General features: G+C 46.3%; 1 protein-coding gene and 1 long non-coding RNA gene across 6 annotated transcripts in view; both read right to left on the bottom strand.

Annotated features, from left to right (window-relative positions):
- Positions 1-20,603, bottom strand: part of FNDC1 (fibronectin type III domain containing 1) — a 111,323-nt gene that overhangs the window by 64,476 nt on the left and 26,244 nt on the right. The window contains exons 2-4 of one of the 5 annotated variants that reach the window (XM_081530181.1): positions 18,147-18,341; positions 15,729-15,815; positions 15,234-15,302 (exon numbers count right to left, since the gene is read on the bottom strand). The exons of the other annotated variants lie outside the window; for them this stretch is intronic. Of the exons in view, the coding sequence (XP_081386307.1) occupies positions 15,234-15,302; positions 15,729-15,815; positions 18,147-18,341 (351 nt within the window). The remainder of the gene's footprint in view (positions 1-15,233; positions 15,303-15,728; positions 15,816-18,146; positions 18,342-20,603) is intronic. 5 annotated transcript variants of the gene reach the window in all.
- Positions 1,995-8,279, bottom strand: LOC145521524 (uncharacterized). Its single transcript, XR_014065443.1, has 2 exons — positions 4,073-8,279; positions 1,995-2,984 (listed from the first exon to the last, which is right to left on the bottom strand). It is a non-coding gene; the product is annotated as an uncharacterized LOC145521524 (long non-coding RNA).

The raw sequence follows: 20,603 nt of genomic DNA, 5'->3' as shown, positions 1-20,603 counted from the left end.
TTCCCAGCAGGACTAGCAGGTTCCCCTCAACCCCCATGGTGGCCACAGTCTATCTCCGAGGGGCAGCAGTAAATGCGGTGGGTGTCCATGGTGCTGCCACCAATGTGCCCAGCCTCAGGGTTGCCCTCACCGCTCTTGTCCTAAAGCCCCAGGTGACACAACCACTCTCCCAACCACTGCAGAGGGCCGCCCATCAGTCTGGGACTTCTGGGATGGTCTAGAGCAACATGGGCAAGTTGACGGAAAACACATGCATGAGTCTGACAAGATTCAGCTGAGAAGCAAATCACTGAGCAGAGGTGGCGTTCCGAGCTCTGTGGCCCTTCCCCCCACCCCACCCCCAGATCCACCCAGCCATCTACTTTACAGTCGAACCAGCATCAGTGGAGAGAGAGCCTTGCCTCGGGGCCTTGGGTATTCCATGGTGGCTCAGACAGCGAAGTATCCACCAACAATGAAGGAGACCTGGGTTCAGTCCCTGGGTCGGGAAGATCCCCTGGAAAAGGGAATGGCAACCCATTCCAGTATTCTTACCTGGGGAATTCCATGGACAAAGGAGCTTGGCGGGCTGCAGTCCAGAGGGTCGCAAAGTCGGATATGACTGAGCGACTAACACTTCTTCTTCATTTGGGGAGTGCGGTGGGCCTATGCTCCAGAACAAATAACCCCTGACGCTCAAGAGCAAAACTTCAAACAAACAGAAAGAAGGAAAAAGACCACTGGGATGTCCTAAAGTGCCAGGGTCCCTGAGGAAGAGGAAGGGGGGAGGTTCCAAGAACAAGGGGCTCCATACCAGATGGCACAGGGTTTGGCCTGAGATCCTGACCCAGGCCAGGCCCACTAAATATCACCCACACTGCCCAGTGGCAGGGACAGCAGCGGCCCCCTCGGACAACATGGGCTCTCCCCCACGGGCTCCGGGCTGCCGTCCAACCCTCCACACCAGGGTTCCGGAACAAAGCCAAGCCTGCTGAGCAAGTTTTGGCAACAGGGCTGAGGCCAGCCCTATGACCAACCACACTGCCTGTTCTACACAGAACCTCACACTTGGTTACACACTCTCACATGGTTCATTTAAACTGTCCTTCCAACATCTCCCAGGTGAGGAGGCCAGATGTCATAATGCCCACAAGAAAACTGAGGATCAAGAGGTGAAGTACCTGACCCAAGGCCACATGGCTAAGTGCCAAGCAGCGACCTGAAGGCAGCTACCCTAATGCCAGTTTCCCCGCTTGTCCACTGAGACCCCATCCACTCATGCTCACCCCTCCCCCACATGCCATCCCACCAGCCACCCAACCCCTTCTGCTAATAAAAGTGAAACATGGGTTCTAAGCTGGACAGGCCCCCTTCCAAGTGTGAGCATAATGCCCACACAGTAGGCCTCACATTTGCAGGTATGTGTTTTGTGTGTTTTTTTTTAAACTCCCTGGAGAGCAAGGAGATCCAACCACTCCATCCTAAAGGAAATCAACACTGAATATTCATTAGAGGGACTGATGCTGAGGCTGAAGCTCTAATACTTTGGCCACCTGATGTAAAGAACTGACTCACTGGAAAAGTCGCTGATGCTGGGAAAGACTGAAGACGGGAGGATAAGGGGACGACAGAAGATGAGATGGTTGGATGGCATCACTGACTCAATTGACATGAGTTTGAGGAAACTCTGGGAGATAGTGAAGGGCAGGGGAGCCTAGCATGCTGCAGTCCAGGGGGTCATAAAGAGTTGGACACAACTTAGCAGCTGAACAACAGCAACAATTTTGTATCAAGGTATAGCCGATGAACAATGTTGGGATAGTTTCCGGTGAACAGAGAAGGGATCCAGCCAGCATGTATATGTTTTTTTTTCAGTGGATCAGGCAGTATAACTAAGGAAACAGAGAAGCTACTCAGCAGGTTGCCCTTAGCAACCAGAGAAGGCCACCGACTCTAAAAACCAGAGTGAGGTGACAATGTCATTCCACTGTACACAGCCCTAAAGCCAACACCAATTTTTCCAAGTACTTTGAAAATGTCCTTTCTTTAATGTTCTGGATAGAACACACTGCTAATTAGCTTTTATAGATCTTTTATAGATCATCTGGGAGCCTTCTTTTAAGCTGCTGTGCACATGAAGAAAACTTGTTCATATGGTTCAAGTTCACTTGCAATGAGATTTTCTAAGTGTTTTCTCTAAGCTGTGTGTGATAGCCTCACAGAAGCCTTCTGAAAATTTTCTAATAAATCTGTGTAAGCCTTTTCTCTTGAAAGCACAAAGTCACAATTGCCAAGAGGAATGATGTTCATATCCACCAGTGCTAAGTATATTTTGAACCTGGCAGGACACACTCCCTCCGTTGCTCTGGAGACCATTCAACCAGGTAGATGTTGCTTAGAATGAATTGATCTCAGAAGACCTACAGCGATTAATCACACACCGTCCACTGAGCAGGTCAGTGAGGTGAAACGATTCCCATGTAAACTACAACAAACATCTGAAAGCCAGGCAGAATTAGAACATCTCCCTGATTTGTATCGCCAGCTCTGCAAATTGGCAAGTATTCTGAAATCATAGGGAGTCAAAAAAATCTGTTCTTTTCACACACAAAAATATTCAAAATTCAACGTGATGCTTTCTTTGCTCATTTACAATTCAGCGCTAGTTAAACGCGTAGCTTCTGAATTGGGCTTCCATGGGCTCGAAAGCCAGGGTCTGAATCTGAGTCTACGTCTCACTGCCTTTCGAACTTCAGCTTCCTCCTCGGTCAAGTAGTATCTAGTTTACTGGGTTTTGTAATTCACACTGTCCTGGCATCTATCAAGGACACATTAAGTGCTCGTTGTGTTTGTGATCCGTCATGATAAAAACCCTCTTTTATCAGATTCATGGTGGGCGGGCGGCTCCTTTCAGAAGGTGAGCTGTGGTTGCATCATAGAGTTTTCTGTGGGCTCTAAAAAAAAAAAAAAAAAAAGTGTTTCAAAGAACCTGGTAAAGAATCCACCTACAACGCGGGAGACCTAGGCTCGATCCCTGGGTTGGCAAGATCCCCTGGAGAAGGGAAAGGCTACCCACTCCAGTATTCTGGCCTGGAGAATCCCATGGACTGTATAGTCCATGGGGTCGCAAAGAGTCAGACACAACTGAGCGACTTTGACTTTCAAAGAACCAGACAGGAGCAAAAGAAGTGGACTTCTTGCCAAAGACTCTACACTGAAAGCCTTCTCATATATGAGGCTGTCGACACCCAGGTGGCTTTTTTTGCACCATAAGCGGAAAGCACTATTCCTCGTCCGCAGCATCTCACAGTCACACACCACTCTGAGCCGGCCCCTCCTTTTCATTGGCATGAAAGTCCATGGCCACGGCTGTCTGGTGACCACTTTCCCTGGCCCGGTCTCAACTAGCATGACATTCTTGTTTCCAGGAGAACGTGAGGGATCCCTCAGTCTAGAGCTTCGGAGAGCAAGTGGTTTGTCCCACTAACCCACCTGACACCCACTGCGCTGGCCTCCAAGCTTCACGCAGATGGCCCTTATCCTCAGCCCAGGGGCAGTAAGAGCCACCCTTCCCCTCGCCCAGCCTCGGCCCCAGGCAGCCTCCCCACCCTTCCCAGGCATCAGACCTCAAGGCCACCAGGGACACTGATCTGAGGGTGGGCAGGAATCCAGCCCACGAGGCTGGACCACGGTCCTCACACTGCACTGTGCATCAGAACACCTTGGGGGTGGGGGGTGGGGCTTGTGGCGATACAGCCCCTCCCACCTGTATCCGGGACAGGTGAGATTCCAGAGCTTGTGTGCGCTTGCGATGAAAGAGCCTGATTAGGAAGAGGTGAGAGGGCAGGAGGGGGGAGGGAAGATGCCTTGGGGTGCAGGGGGGGATGACACCAGCTGTCTCAACCAGAGGAACTAGACATGTGTCTGCTGCCCCCACGCTGAGTCTGGGTGCCCTCCCCCCACCAGGCTCCTCTGCCCACCAGATTCTCCAGGTAAGAATACTGGACTGAGTTGCCATTCCCTTCTCCAGGGGATCTTCCCGACCCAAGGTTCAAACCTGGGTCTCTCGCATTGCAGGTGGATTCTTTACCACCTGAGCCACCAGGGAAGCCCGAGAAGGAGAAAGGAAATCTCGTGCCTTCACTTCAGAACAGTGTCTGTCAGAGCATCACCAACCTTCATCATCGACTGGATCCCTGCTGAGTAAAGCACTGGACAAGTATCCTCACGATAACCCAATAAACACCCCATGTACAGACAACAGAAGTGAGGCTCTGAGGGTAAGGGAGAATCTCCAAGCCAGACAGCATCAGGCACTCAGCTGGCATTGGAACCCAGGGCTTTTGAGGCTGCATCCCTGGTTCTCTCCACCCATATTTAGAAGCTCACAATGGTTGCAGAGTTGGTGTCACCAGCAGCCACACTGTAGCACACACACAGGGCCCTCTGGGAGAGCGTCCCCCTAGGTGCCCCTCTGGGGAAGGACTGGTCTGCAGAGCCAGGCATCGCCATCTATCTAGGACTGTCATGTCATGAGCATCCCTGCATTCAGAAGATGCTGGCTAAGCTCCCAAGGGCCTGGCTGCCCTCCAGGGAACGTGGGTCCATTTTTCCCATCAGAAGCCATTCATCACACCGTTCCCCTTACATTTACCCATGTTTCAGTCTCTAAGGGCCTGGCTGCCTGCCGGGGAAGCAGTGTGGGAAGCAAGGGGAGAATTAGAGTGACAGGCACGTATCTCAGCATCCTTCAGAGACACTAGCATAGCACCCCTAAGCCATCAGCCGGAGTCAGTCCATTCTTGCTGCTTTTACAGGGATTGGGAGAAAAGAGAAGGTCTTGAAAGAAAAACAAAGAACCTTGATTGCCCCCACCAAATCTATGTCAATTACTAATGATGTTAGTAATGTTAGGACTGTGGAAGCCCTTTATAAGGCATGTAAAGCTAACTTTTAAAGCAAACAAACCTCAGTGCCATCAGTTTAAGATTTCTGCCGCCCCCTGCCCAGTTCTTCACGGATTCCTCTTCCTTGCTTCCTAGGATCACGCGGGGACATCCTGGCTGTTACCAGATGAAGAAGCCACAGGGAACCCAGGGACAGTGTAGTCAGAGGCCAACCCCATAGGCTGGCACAAGGCTGCCAGCATCTGAGCCACAAACGTGGTCCTCAAAACTCCAGCAGGACTATCTCAGAAACAAAGCAGATGTTCCAGCCGCCCTGGGACCACTCCACTCCAACCATCTTGTTTGACTTGGCTGTTTGTTTCACAAAAGTGCTGGATCACTTTACCGCTGAACAGAGCCCCTCACGCTCTTTACCGAGGTTCATGTAACAGCGAAGAAAGCAAACGCGGCCCCCACAAGCCTGGAGCATGGTAACTGATCCACAATCTCGGTTTTATCTCAAAATTGCATTTGAATTTTATAGACTACCCTATAATATTTTGGTTTGTTTTCAAAGTCAAAAATAACATTTTAAATGACTGGCCACCAAGAAAACACTTCCCGTTGGACCTGCCTGGTATCTCTGCCAAGAAAATACTTCCCGTCATGCTCTCCTGGCAGTGCTATGTGCTCCCAAGTTCTGAGGACCCAGTTTGAGAAGCCTCAAAGAATGACCGGTATATCAGCAGCTCCAGGATGTCAGCCAAAAAGGTCAATCAGTTACTGATCTTGATCCCAGTGAGTGAAAGTCGCTCAGTCCTGTCTGACTCTTTGCAACCCCATGGACTGTAGTCCACCAGGCTCCTTTGTCCATGGGGATTCTCTAGGCAAGGATACTGGAGTGAGTTGCCATGTCCTCTTCCAGGGGATCTTCCCGACCCAGGGATCAAACCTGGGTCTCCTGTGTTGCAGGCGGATTCTTTACCGTCTGAGCCACCAGGGAAGCCCAAAGGTCCTATGATCCCAGCGGTGATATGAATATCAGTGAACACTACACCACCAATGTCACTGCACAGGACCGAGGCAGCAGAGGCCGTCACCCCAAGATGGTGGCCAGCAGGACATTAACAACGCGGGCAAACTCTACAGAGGAATTCGGCGGTCCTACAACCATCTGCATGGACACATCCCAGATCTCTTTGTACATTAGTTAGGTCAGCAGTCTCTCCACTGCCGCACAGGCAGAGCTAGCTAAGGTCCCTGCATCCTACTCAGGGCAGTGGCTCAGCGATATGCCCGGAATGGCGACATCAGTTGCCGAGGTCCTCAGCCACCTGCGCCAGGGGTGAGCTCTGGCCTGGGCCCAGCTCCCTCGCTCCCCATCCCTGGCCCACCCCGCACTGACGCAGCCTGGAAGGCAAGAGGGGGAAATTCTGCAGGGGACCAGCTGTAAAGGTTCCTACGTGAAGGATGAAAAAGCACATCATTGGAGCATCTGATCTGGACCCATCTGCTGGTGCTTCAGTTTTCAGCTGCACTTCCTGAGGGCTCCAGAGGAACACAGAAAGCAAAGGAAGCGAGCCTCCTTTTCTGAGCTCTTCAACGGCTGAAGTGCAGACATCTGGTGTTTCCTCACCTCACTGTGGACACAGAGACAGCCTCCTGGTTGAGGTAAGCTAAGAGAAAGGGGTGTTAGATATCCTAAGGAAAAATTTTCACAGGTTTTTGCGGTTTGTTTTGTTTTGTCTAAAACTCTTCTGCATTGTTTCATTTGGGAGGCAAAGAGTCGGCGACACAGTTGTCTTCTAGAAATGAAAGCCCTTTTTCTGCTAAACGGCTATTGGTTAGCTCAGTTTTTAGTGCTATCCAATATGTCACCTGCAAATGAAAGGTCCAGTTACAATACAAGGATAGGCTGACAACTGAGCAAAGAAAGTGGTTTCTTTCAGGAAAGACGTCTACACACCCAGGGATCCTATATAAGAAGCTGCATCTCTCTTCAGGGGCATCACCCACTGCTCCACCCTGCCCTCCTCTGCCCTCAGACACCAAAAGAAAAGCCAGGGACAGATACTCAGAAAATGGCACCCAGCCCCCAAGATGCTGGCCCCACCAGGACGTTGGGTTTGTTAACTACTGCAGGTTCCTCCAGGAGGCGGGGGCAAGGGTGGCCGACATTGCACTCAAGGCCCACACACGAGGACAGTGGGGACAGTTCATCTTCCCAGCCGTCCACTGCCCCCGCCCACCCCCTCAAAGCAGCCACTCCTCAGCCTTGGAGGGAAGGGCCTTGCACCCCATCAATCTGCGTCTTAAGGATTCACTGAAAGGAAAAGTTATGTGCAGATATTCTCATTCATCAGTGTAGATAGGGAGATGAAACACCGCAAAATGTGGGTTTCAGCCCTCGTGTCTGAGAAGGCTGCCCACCACTTCTGCCTCCTCCAGGCAGCTGGCCTATGCTGAGTCCTTCCCACGACATTGTTGTCTGGGCTGGAACTCAGGAGTCCCGCCCAAGAACATCTGCACTCAAGCCTCTCTTGCCTACTTTTTAGGATGAAAGAATGGACTCTGAGGTTGGTGAAGTCTAACCAGATTCTAACCACACAAAGAACTGATGCTTTTGAACTGTGGTGTTGGAGAAGACTCTTGAGAGCCCCTTGGACTGCAAGGAGATCCAACCAGTCCATCCTAAAGGAGATCAGTCCTGGGTGTTCATTGGAAGGACTGATGTTGAAGCTGAAACTCCAATACTTTGGCCACCTGATGTGAAGAGCTGACTCATTGGAAAAGACCCTGATGCTGGGAAATATTGAGGGCAGGAGGAGAAGGGGATGACAGAGGATGAGATGGTTGGATGGCACCACCGACTCAATGGACATGGGTTTGAGTAAACTCCGGGAGTTGGTGATGGACAGGGAGGCCTGGCGTGCTGCAGTCCATGGGGTCGCAAAGAGTCGGACATGACTGAGCGACTGAACTGAACTGAGCCACATTCTAATGTGAGAGGCGGCTTGGAAACCAGTACACAGATAAAGAGATCTGAGCCACAGAGGGATAAAGATCTGAAGGTGGAGGAGGTGAGCTCACAGCAGGTGGACCTGACTGTGACTCCACAGAGCAACCAGCCCTGAGGAACTCCCGTCTCCAAATGCATTCAACACCGTCCTTCATCCAGGCCCCTCCAAAGAAACAGTGGGGAAGAACCAGGACTGCTGACTAGTGACAGCACCACTCTGGGGTGACCAGGTGGCCTGCCGGGGCCGCCCCCACAGTTGGTGGCTGAACGAGATGCAGGTGCCGAAGCTCCTGACACACAGCTTGACTTCCTGGGCATGGGTGTGGAGCAGAAGCAGCCTCTAAATGCATTTCACCCAGTAAACATTCCTTGAGTGCCTACTTTGTGCCCGGCCCAGGCTCTGGAGATACAAAGATGAGTAAACCATGCTGCCCTGCCCTCGGGGAGCTCACCACCCACCACCCCACCCAGGTCAGGAGCCAGAAACCAGGTCTGCCCTGCAAATGGCATACTTAAAAAAAAAATCTAATAATTGCATGAGAGAGCTACTGAGAAAAATAATGTCACAGACATTATTAATCCCCTGTGGGCCAGAGACTTTAAACTGAAACTAGTATATGAAAAGAGGACAGTCTTTGATTTATAATTAATTTTAAAACTTTGGAGCAGGGAACACTTAAAGCTCAAGTCTGGCCCACAGCAGCCGGGATCTGGCTCCAGATTACACAGCAGTGCCCCCAGGGTAGAAGCAATGCAGGATGCGGTTTGCTTATCGCTGCACTGCAGCGGCTCCTCTTGCCCAGTCATACCGACACACACCGGTCAGTTTAAGTGAGTTAACATGGCGTCACCTTGGCTCATTTGGCAGAAAGCCTGCCATTTGCACCCAGAGAAGGAGGGCGGCACTTCCAGTGTATCACTGGAGACAATTCCCTATCCTGTGCACCTCTGTGTATTCGCTCACACCCTCAACACCCAGAATCTATGATTCAGTGTTTCTTCCTTGGCCAAGATGACTTCGGGATTTGCTGGCCTAAAACATTCTAAGTAGGGTGGAGACCAAGGCAAACAGCCATTTCTCAGCAATGGTTCCCAGCGGCTTGCCAAGCTTAGGATCACTCATTCAGAGTGCCTTAGTGTCATTAATTCATGAAATGTCAGACCTGAAAGGAACCATAGAACCTTAGTAGGAAGTTTAGAACCTGAGAGGGTTCTTAGAAAGGAGCCTGGAGCCTTCTTGGGGAGCCCCATCATTGTATGGCTGAGATGTCTGAAGGGTCTCATTGTTGACTGAGCCTGACTCTGGGGTGTAAGAGTGAGTGGTGGAGATGGTTATGGTTGGATGGATTCATTATGCTCTTAAACCAAGAGATTAGGGAAGGAGGCAATCTCAAGACAGTGGGATTAGAGTTTTCAAATTCCACATTGGTCACATCTACATAGGGACTTCCCTGGTGGCTCAGATGGTAAAGTGTCTGCCTACAATGCAGGAGACCTGGGTTCGATCCCTGGGTCAGGAAAATCCTCTGGAGAAGGAAATGGCAACCCACTCCAGTACTCTTGCCTGGAGAATCCCATGGACAGAGGAGCCTGGTGGGCTGCAGTCCATGAGGTTGCAAAAAGTCAGACACAACTGAGAGACTTCACTTCACTTCACTTCACATCTACATAAACAAACTAGCAAGAAAATGCACCTGAAGCTGGGTGCTTATTTTGATGAACTACTGATAGAACAGACCAAAACACATGCTTGGACATCTTTCCTGGTACATCCACAGATATGCCCCATGAAAGGAGTGCCAAGGAAGAAGTGAAAGATGCCAAGCTTCAGTTTTCAGGTCTCATAGTTTCACTGTCAAATAATTTGACACCTGCCCAAATTAGCTTTTGAGCCAGGTCCTCCAGGGGAGGGGAGGGCTCCAAAGATGAATTCAGAACAGCTCTTGGGTCCTAACCATGCTCACAAAGAAGCTTTCTGTATATGAAGTCAGCCTGAGAGAAAAGCGGTAACAGCAACCTTTCCTCAGAGCCAGGAGAAGGGGAAGGAAGCCATGAAGGCTTAGAAGTCAAGGGAGGGGAGACAAGAGATGTCACCCCAATGACCTTTATTTCCCAGGGAGACAGGAAGCAAGGTCACCTGCTGGAAGTGAGGGGAAGGCACGTGGAGGAAGGAACTTGAAGAAGTGACCAAGTTTTGGAGAGAAAGAAAGGAAACTGAGAAAGCACAAATAGAATAATCTCCAAGTAGAACCTGGGGTCCAGATGAACTTAGAAAACCAGCTATAGGAAGCTGTCACAAGGTGGATGAGCTTAGTTCTTATTCCTCCCGCAGGCTCAGCGATTAGCAGAAAGGAAACCCAGAGAGCCAGGGATAGGGGGCGGCTGGCACGGCCATGCTGACATGAGTGTGGTGAAATGCTGGCACCAAGATAAAATAAGCCAGAAATGAGCCAGGAGACAGTTTCTGGAGTCTGGCAATGGGAAGGTCTACAGACCCAAAGCCTGGACAATCTAATGACATGAGGGCATTGAAGAAGTGAGATAATGGGGAATTTCATGATTCTAGGATTTGGAGGGGAGCAGCTCCATCCTAGAGGACAGGAGCGGAGACAGTCAAACGGATTGTCAGCACCGAAGTTGTGCAGTCCAGGACGCAAGTGTAGAGATGCACATAATGAACCACGTGCCTTCAAGCTGTTTGGATTCAGGGAGCAGCCTGGAGGTCGGGGTGACTATGATAAGGGAGGGAATGGCTAGACCATGGGAATCATGCCGTGTTGGTGAAAATGGCCTAAGAGGGAGCATCCCGGTGGCTCAGTGGTAAAGAACCTCCTGCCGATGCAGGAGACACGGGTTCTAGCCCAAGATCCCATGTGCTGAGGAGCAGCTAAGCCCATGTGCCCCAACTACGGAGCCTGGCCTCTAGAGCCCGGGAGCTGCAGTGCCTCAGCCCACATGTCACAATTACTGAAGCTTGAGCGGCCTAGAGCCCATGCTCTGCAGCAAGACAAGCCACCAAAATTAGAAGTCCGCACACCACAACTGGAGAATAGCCCGCACAGCAGAAGACCCAGTACAGCCAGAAATTAATAATTTTTTTTAAGGGCCTAAGAGAATTGTGAACTCTATGCTAAACTTGAGTCTGAGCTGTAATTTAACTGTCAAAAAAAAATTAGTAAGTTTCATGGACTAAAATAGAATGGAAAGAAAATATGAAGTATAAATCAAACTTTTATTTCAGTTCTGTGTCTAGTGTGGGCTCCATCCCTTAAGGAAAGCACAAAGGATTCGATTTTTAGAAAACCACAACATTACTAAAAATACATATGAGCCTATTGAGAGCCAAAATTTCCCAGATGAAAAAAAAAAAAAATTTCCCAGATGAACAGCTCGGTGAAAGCCCATGAACTGCCCTCTGAGCCCGTGGTCTGGTTGGAAGCAGAGATGGACCATGGTTCTCATCCTGACTCCTGGTGCTCGGCTCTGCACAGAGCAGATCACCCAGATCCAGTCACAGAAGAAAAGCTAAAACAACTTCAGAAAAGTCTGCAGGAAAGCTGAATAATAGGATTCCAATACGTGAAGGGACTTGTGACAGCTCTTCCCCAAGGACAAAACAAAGGGATATGGGTTTACATCTCAACAGGAGAGATTTTACATTTAAATACCAAGACCACTTTCTAACAAAAAGATATGTGATGAGCAACCAAAGAGGAAGCCAAAACTTCTGCCCTAGAGTTGCATTTTGGCTTAGTCCTATAAGAGCGTCCACATTTGTATGAGTGACCATCTGAAAATCACTCAGGTCCTGCCCGCCCGCCTCCAGGCCTCACCACACATTCTTCGTCTCCCTCGTGTGGCGTCCCAGACAGTCCCACAGGGTCTCAGCCTAGTGCCGCCATCTTGTTCTGTATCACAGTGCTGCTCATTTTTCAAGGAATTTATGATCATGTTACAGGCTAAACTTTGTATCCCTCCCCTCTCAAATTTTTATGTTTAAGATCTAAGCCAAATTACCTCAGAATGGGACTGCGTTTGGAGCCTGGGCCTAACAAGGTGACTAAGTTAAAATGAAGCTACTAAGGTGGCCCTAATCCCATCCGATGGTGTCCTTAGAAGAAGTAGAAATCTGGACACAGAGAAGCCAAGGATTCATGGCCACAGAGGAAAGATAAGCCGAAGAAAAAGGCCTGGGGAGAGATCAAACCTGCTGACACCTTCATCTTGGACTTCGAGCCACTAGAACTGTGAGGAAATAAATGTCTATTGTTTAAGATAACCAGTCTCTGCTGTTTTGTTATGGCATCCATACCAAACTCATACGGATTATATGCCTGACTCTCTGCTTACATGGCTTATTGTCTTTCTTTCCCACTCTAATGGCAGAAAGTGAAAAGGAACAAAAGAGCTTTTTGATGAGGGTGAAAGAAGAGAGTCAAAAAGCTGGCTTGAAACTCAACATTCAAAAAACTAAGATCATGGCATCCGGTCCCATCACTTCATGGAAAATAGATGGGGGAGAAATGGAAGTAGTGACAGATTTTCTTTTCTTGAGCTCCAAAATCACTGTGGACAATGAATGCAGCCATTCATTAATTAGAAGAGGCTTGCTCCTTGGAAGGAAAGCTATGACAAACCTAGACAGCATGTTAAAAAGCTAAGCCATCGACATCACTTTGCCGACAAAGATTCGTATAGTCAAAGCTATGGTTTTTCCAGTAGTCATGTACAGATGTGAGAGTTGGACCATAAAGAAGGCTTGAGCACTGAAGAACTGATGCTTTTGTATTGTGGTTCTAGAGGAGACTTTTGAGAGTCCCCTGGACAGCGAGGAGATCAAACCAGTCAATGCTAAAGGAAATCAACCCTGAATATTCATCTGAAGGACTGATGCTAAAGCTGAAGCTCCAATACTCTGGCCACCTGATGCAAAGAGCTGATGAATTGGAAAAGATTCTGATGTTGGGAAAGATTGAAGGTAAAAGGAGAAGGGGGCAGCAGAGGATGAGACGGTTAGATAACATCACTAACTCAATGGATATGAATCTGAGCAAACTCTGGGAGATAGTGAAGGACAGAGAAGCCTAGTGTGCCACAGTCCATAGGGTGGCAAAGAGTCAGACATGACTTAGCAACTGAACAACAATAATTACTGTCTTTCCTTCCCACTAGAATATAGTCTTAAGGCAAACCCTTGTGAATCTTATTCACATTGTATCTTTAGCACCCAGAATTGTGCCTGGAAAACCACGGGCACTGAATGAATTAATTACATAATTAAAGTCCTATTTTTAAGTAAAGACAATGAGGGCAAGATAGATTTCCAGCCAGCAAAGGGGACTTCTGAAATCTGAACGGAAGCCACAGTTTCCAGCAGAATAAAAGAATGGATTTTCCTCTGGTTTCAAATAAACACTGGAAGAACATGAGGTATTACAGATCAAAGCACGAGACCAAACCCTGGGGGCCTCACACCAGGTGCAGATGCTAATATCTGCGTTTCTAGGACAAATCGTTTCCTTTGTTGTTGTTGGGTTTTTGGGGTGTTTTTTTTTTCTTTTTTGCATTTAAAGACTGTGTATTTTATTAAATCAAAATAGACTGTACATGCATTTGGGGGAAAACAGCATTGTATATTAAGTACAAGATGTTATTCATTCTACCATGTTTGATGTACAAATCAAAAATAGTACTTCTTTTGTTTAATGGGATTATCATATATTAACCATTCCTCAATAGCATAGCATATTTACCAGGCCTTATTTCAAAAGGTACAGATGCAAAGTTGGTCATTTATTGATAATTTCTCATAAATTATTTTTATTATTTTCATTAACAATGAAATGTCTTTTTTTTTTTCTGGAGCTAAATCTATTCATTCTGGATATGCATTTTATTAAAGTTCTACTTTACATCATATACTGCAAAATTTCTTCCAGGATCTTTCTTACCACCGTGTATGACAAATACAGTGTTATATATTACAGCAGAGCATTCTTTGGCATCAAGAACCCACAGAGGCTCCTGCAGAGAGAGGTTAAAGAATCTCACAGTCATAAATCCAGTAGTGAACTGGGCTGTGATTCTCAATTCCCAGGGTTTCTATACCATGTGCTTACTCAGAAAGGACACACACACACAAGTCTGTTTCTATTAAAGATGGCATAAGAAATGAACTACTTCAGAAAAAAATATTACTCATTCCAAAACTGCCATTCAAAAACTTTATCAGGAAGATGATCAAAAATAAAATGGTTATTTAAAAGACAAATTATAAGGTTCAAAGGCACAGTATATCTGTCAGTAAAAGGTGTGAATGTTTACATGTGTGTCTGTAGGAGTAGACAACCTCCAAAATAAACACCCTTCCTATTTTGCACATTTTCTAGGTGTACTACCTTCTGGACTCTCTTACTGTTCATGTCTTCCAAAGTTTGATCCTTGGCTTTACTCTTGTCTCTCCTAATTCTCAGCCTCTCATCACTCTTCCTACTTCAACTCTCACTCTTCAGCACGGCTCCCAACCCACACCTACCTCTTGCCCTCATCACCAATCACCTATAAGACAGGTCCATTACATCGAGTCCAGCGTATTTGAACAAGAACACATCACCCTTCCCAAAATCCAGTTTCCTTTTCAGGCTGTTTTGTTCTTCCTTTCCCTATTTGTATAAAATGGTCTTTGAAAACTGCCTACACCCATCAAATCTGACCTGAGAGGCAGATTATGGTCACTGGTTTCAACATACTCACCTTCCTCTCAACAATAATACCAGACTGATTAAACATTCAAGAGACACAACAAGAAATGTCAACACTTCTCTCAACAAGTAAAACGATATAGACAACATCCACATCCAAATGATAAAACACACATGAATACAAATATGGAGCAGAGATGGGAGGCAGGTTATTGAACGTATCACAAAGTATCCCGTGCATCAGAAAGGAGAGAAAGCCTGGATGCAGCATATTAGCCAATAAAACCACTATTTGGTGGGCTCCACTCATTTCTGCATCCACGCATAGAAGAGCTGTAAATATCCTCATCGGGCCAGGACTGCCATCTCAACCACCATATTTGCCTGTTAACAGAGCAACAGCACCCCCGGATGTAGACAAGGACATACCCCCACACCAGAACATGAAAGAGCGGTGAGGACTGAGCAGTACTGGCTGCAGCCTGGTCCATCCAGTGCAGTGCAGATCGACCACAACTGTGCAGCGTGTGTGTTAGTTTAGCGATGGGAACTAAATGAAGGTTTGTGAGCACATGTGTGTGACAGAAGCACAGCCCTCTTTCGAGATGGTGCTTCAGTGAAGACATGAACCGAATGAGCAAGTAGTACCTGTGACGGTTTCATTAAATGGTCCTGGACCCTTAATGGGAAAACCATCAATCTTGATCCATTCACCTCCTAAATTAGGAAAATGCAACTTGATCGTTAGAAAGGAGGACTACTGGATTTTCCACACTTCACTGCATCCCTCAATGTACATTTCAGTGGTCTTCTCAACAATTTTCCAAAGGATCTGCTCAGGCCATACAAGTGACCTGACCCCTAAACTGTATGGACAACACAGATTTTCTGTCTTTTATACATGGTTAACTGTAGTGAGTACCCCCAAACTTAAGACAAAATGCTAATAACCTCTATCAAAAGTATTTTAGAAGAAGGGATAAATCTCTCCTAGTTTTCAGTCTTTCAGCGTGCTATTCAAGTCTAAAAATGTCTTGTTTGGGAATCCCTTAATGATTTCTAAATTTGCCTTGACCTGAAGAAGCAAAGAATTTCCCAGTCTAAGTCACAAAAACATAGCCTCCAATTCTAGGTAAGACTTACCAGGCAGGCTCTCCGCTCTGTAAACGGGACGGCTCACTCCATTGCTGTTTTCTGCAGTAACCAGCACAAAGTACACTACCCCCGGTTCTGAAACACACGGTTCATGTCAAGCCACCATTTCAAATCTCCAAGAATGACAGTTTCAGTCACTGTCTTCCTCATACCAGTTATAACCAAACATAAAAATCCGAATTAAGAGACCAATCTAACTATAGCCTTTTCTCTTTTCTTTAATCAAAATCAGTAACATTGGTCTCAGGCAACTGAAGCACACCTGACCAAAAGAACACAAAATTTATTTAGTGCAAAGCACATGACATGTGTAATAAACCTGGATTCGTGAGCAGTCAACAAAAATAAGCTTTTGAGTTTTTTTACCATGAAATCAATGTAGGAAACAGATACACACCATCCACTAAATGTTTTAACCTACAGTGTTAGTAATGACAAAGAATGTTTCCCAGTGGCAACCTCCATAAAATTGTAAGAACATTTCAATGTAACTCATGAAATTTAGCACAAGGGAAATCTACACTGCAATAAGTAGAACCTCATGAAATTTTCTTCTTTTCACAATAAAATATTTCCCTTACTCTATGTGCAGGTTTTCTTTGACTATTTCAACAAAATAGTCAAAAGATCTAGAAAAAACATTTCCCGAGACCTTGGAAACGCTATGCCTGAAATAACTGGACTACACTTTTTGACATGCATCTAGGGATCAAGGTTACATAGTGAAGGTCTCTAGCTGATATCCTGAAATTGCTGGGATGCAAAAGAAAACCCAGACACCATGTTACAAAGCAAGGGTAACTTGAACCTACAGTTTTGAAAAGAAAAACTCAGGTAGTGCTGGTTTTCCTCAAAATGAATTATTATCATGTGAAAGATAAGCAAAGGTGCCAATTCCTTTAAGAGATGAAAGTTTGTGGGCATTTGAGGGGATAAAGGGCTGGAGCGGTAAGAGTTCTGTCAAAGGCAATAACGATCATTGCATTTCTCCCAGTGAGGAACATTCCCTTCACAAAACTTCAGTTCTCAAGCCAGGGTCCAGGACCAGTGACACATCTGGGACCCCTACTAGGCTCAAGACTGGTCTGCCTTCTGTCTAACCATGGTGGGACCTGGTGGCATTTAAGGTTTGGCATGACCTGCTGGACCAACTGGGAAATGCTGTAGGTTTGGACAAAAAGCAAAACCAGGCATCGCCAACATTTTCTGTCTTCATTCTGAGCTTATTCATATTTCAAAGAAATTTCATCCAAGTGTCTCTGTTTCGCTTCAGAAAACTTCTGATTTTGATCAGGAAGTTGCCGGGGGCGGGGTGCAGGGGAGGGGTGGGGATACTCTTGGTTTTCAGTGAGTTCTAGGGCTTTCTTTTTGCATGTTTTTCTTCTCTGCAGCCAACCTCACAACCCAAGGGTTGAGCAAGAAACTGGGAGGCTGCTCATGCCTTTGTGGGATAAACTCTCCATTTAACATCACAGTCGGGCTCTGGGGCCCTAGTGATACGGAGGCGATTCGGAGAAATGTACGTTTAGCTGGAGCCATGAAGACAGGAATCTGTCCCCCTGTGTCTCCCTTCTGTGTACCTTCTGCTCTGCTCCCAGAAAGCCTAATATCACAAGGCAGGAGGTGGAGAAGGACTAAGTGTTCTGGACAGTGACCAGGAAACTAGGGAGCCACGAGTTGGTTTTGGTCCACTGAGGGAGGGCAGCAGAATGCTAACGTGGCCAGGGGGACCTGGTTATCACAGGTGCTGACTTCTATGACTTCTGTAGGATCCATCTTAAGGTTGGACCACGGGATGACTGTAGAATAAATGGAGTCTCAGGCCAGAGGGACTGAGAAAGGGGAATACAGAGGATCCACTGGAGGTAGCTCAAAGCTTAAGTTCAAAACCACATATACCTGCACTGATAACAACAATATATTTAGGCAAAATGTTAAATCCTCCAAACTTCCAGAAGCAAATTTAATGGGGAGAAATGTTATATCTCTGAATCAGATGTGGCAAAGCATGACACACCATACACCCCTACAGGGACACACTGTTTAATTAATCCTTAATTATAAACTGGTTTATAAATTAGAAATCTCAAGGTCAGACTACAAACTTGTCCAATAGTCAAGTTTCTATGAGCTAAAAAAGAATCAACGTATATTCCAAAAGCACATCCAGAAACTAAGAACTGTTTCCTACATCAATTTGGAGAAAGATCCAGGAATTCAAATGAAGGATGGGAAGCTCATGAGCAAGATGAAGGCTGTTGTTTAACAGGCTCTTAACCTTGGCTACCCAAGAACCAAAGAACCACTGGGTGCCATTTTTGTCTCCCAAATAGTCAGCCTGAGAATGGAAGGAGAATGAAGGGGGACAGTTAGTTCTGACCGGGAACAAGACAGAGTGTCACTTACCCACATCCTCAATAAGGAAGGAGTGCGTCTCCGCATTCACCTTGATGTATTTAAGACTTTTCAGTGACTTCCCGTAGGCAATGTTGTAATGCTCCACGGATCTACTGGTAGCATCTTTGGGTGGGTCCCACGTGACTTTCAGGCCCATTTTAGTGGACAGCAGTTTCACGTGCCTTGGCTTCAGTGGGTGGTCAGCTATGCAAACAGCGCAACTATCAACTTACGAGAAGGGCAGACTGGGAAAATGAATTCTTTTCCAATGTTCTCTGACATGGTTAGCAAAAGAGCAAACAACTTTCCATCTGTCTGATCCTAAAGACTTTAAGTACCGTCATGTTTGGGCATCATTATAGTGTGACAGCAAAACAAACATACCAAACCCGCAACCTTTTATGTATTTCAGAGAACTGTGAGTGGTAAATTTAAACCAAAAGTGAAACAAATCAAAATAAACTCTAGGCAGTCCCCAGCTTTATTGTGTTGCCTTGCTAGGACAAGATTAACAAAATAGTAATCTGACATATTCTCCAGAAGCATTCATATATTAAATAAATTCTCAGGATTCGGCATGGTACCGCTGGACAATCTTTAAAACCACTCTGAGAAGAACAACATAAAACTCTCATGATCAGGAAGAATATCCACTGTATCTAAAGGGGGCTAAGAGAATCAGTCATTTCCACAAAGAAAACAAATCAAGATCAACATCTTAAAAGAGAGGCAAACCCCTGGTTTTAGTCGCTAATTTAAATGTTTCCATATTTCGTCCCAGAAGAAGACAGAAAAATTATCAAGAAGCACAACATTTTTACCTTCATTGATGAAGTTCCAAAACAGTGTTCTTGGTTTTCAAAACTAACCGAAACGAAACATAATGTTTTGTCAAACACAATCTCTCAGCTCATAATATAACTGATATTGCAATGCAACGTGATATAAATAGATGCTAAATATTCACACAACAGTCAACGTAGGGGCAAACCTGGATCTGAAACTGATTATTCACCAATGCAAGGCATTCTCAGGGGGCAAAAAAAGGCAATCTGAAAAACCCAGAAACATTTGAACTTTGGAACACTTAGAAAAATGAGAGTCTATAGACTCTCATAGAAAAGAGGGAAAGGGAAGTGTTTCATGAAAACACATAGGTTGATTAGTATGTGATTTTTAATGTTAATGAAGATTCTGAAAAAAATAAGTATAGCTGATTCTAACATACATCACTTATTCTTCCCAAAATTACCCCGCTGCCTTAGGAGGAAAATGATAAGAAAAGAAGAGAACTCCGGGATCCCACTAAAGAAATTCAAGGGAATGAAAAAATAGAGTATGAATATCATAATTTTTGAGGCACTAGAGACAGAGTGTCCACTTTGGAGACAAAAACACAATGTCAGAGGACAGGCACAGAGCAACCTCCAGAAAGCATTTCTTCCCCAACATCAGAGGTGAGGGTCCTGTAAACGTGAGACGGGGGACATCAAGGACAAAAAGCCTAATGCCATCGGGGAAATTCTGAGTTGAGGAGACAGTAAAGACAGCCCACTAGTAAGCATCTGGATATTGAAAATTAGCAATCATGGCGACTCTGCCTTAATTCTCATGAACCTTCCTTGCCTACAAGGAACTTTGCAGGATTTTCTTGGCTGGAGGAGAGGGGTTCCCTTTCCTCAGTTTCCTTTATTTCTTCCAAGGTTTCACTTTGAAAACCTCCCCTCCTTTTCAGCCATGGGTTTGACCTTCTCTAGCTGCAGTCCCCATTTCCTGCCATAGCAGAAATCACTCCCAAGAATCCTGGGAGTTCTTCACCCTGGCCAAAACATCATGGAAACAAAGCAAGGACTCCAACACCTCGAAATGGTTGGGTGACTCTCCTAAGGAAGAAAACAAACGAATGAGTACATGAACAACGCTTTTCTTTATGGTTCAGTTCTAAACCTCCCTTCAGGAAAGTTCGATCCTGGACAGATCGTCTCTAATTGTGAGTTGTGTAAAGCCCTAACACCATCATGTTTTCTGCTGTGCACGAGCAATTCAATCCATACACAATGACCTCGGTCTGAAGATGATTCCCATTCATTACTGACATTCGAAAGGAGGAACAATCCATAAATACACTCACTGTTCTTTCCTGCTCTGCCTCACCTCTGTCCTTGAACACGGCATGTAATCATTTCTAAGTCACATGAGAATCGCTGTCAAATGGTGCATCCACCCAGGGTAAGGGGGACACATTGAGAACCTCAAGGAGCTCTAATAAGATGAGGAAAGTAAGAAGAACAAGAGCCATATACCCCTGGGTTGTCAAAACTGAATGCACACCACTACCTTCTGCTTACCCCATCAGTTTCCAAGTGTGTCCTTGCAAGAGTTCATTTGTTCTCCTCCTGCCAGTGATCAAGTACCATCAGTGTGTCTCAACACAATAACTGTCAGCATTTGTACACCAGAAAAAAA

Source organism: Giraffa tippelskirchi, chromosome 9 (assembly GCF_054371585.1).
Source record: "Giraffa tippelskirchi isolate mGirTip1 chromosome 9, T2T-mGirTip1v1.2.pri, whole genome shotgun sequence".
Taxonomy (NCBI): domain Eukaryota; kingdom Metazoa; phylum Chordata; class Mammalia; order Artiodactyla; family Giraffidae; genus Giraffa; species Giraffa tippelskirchi.
This window is presented reverse-complemented; position numbering and strand designations above follow the sequence as displayed.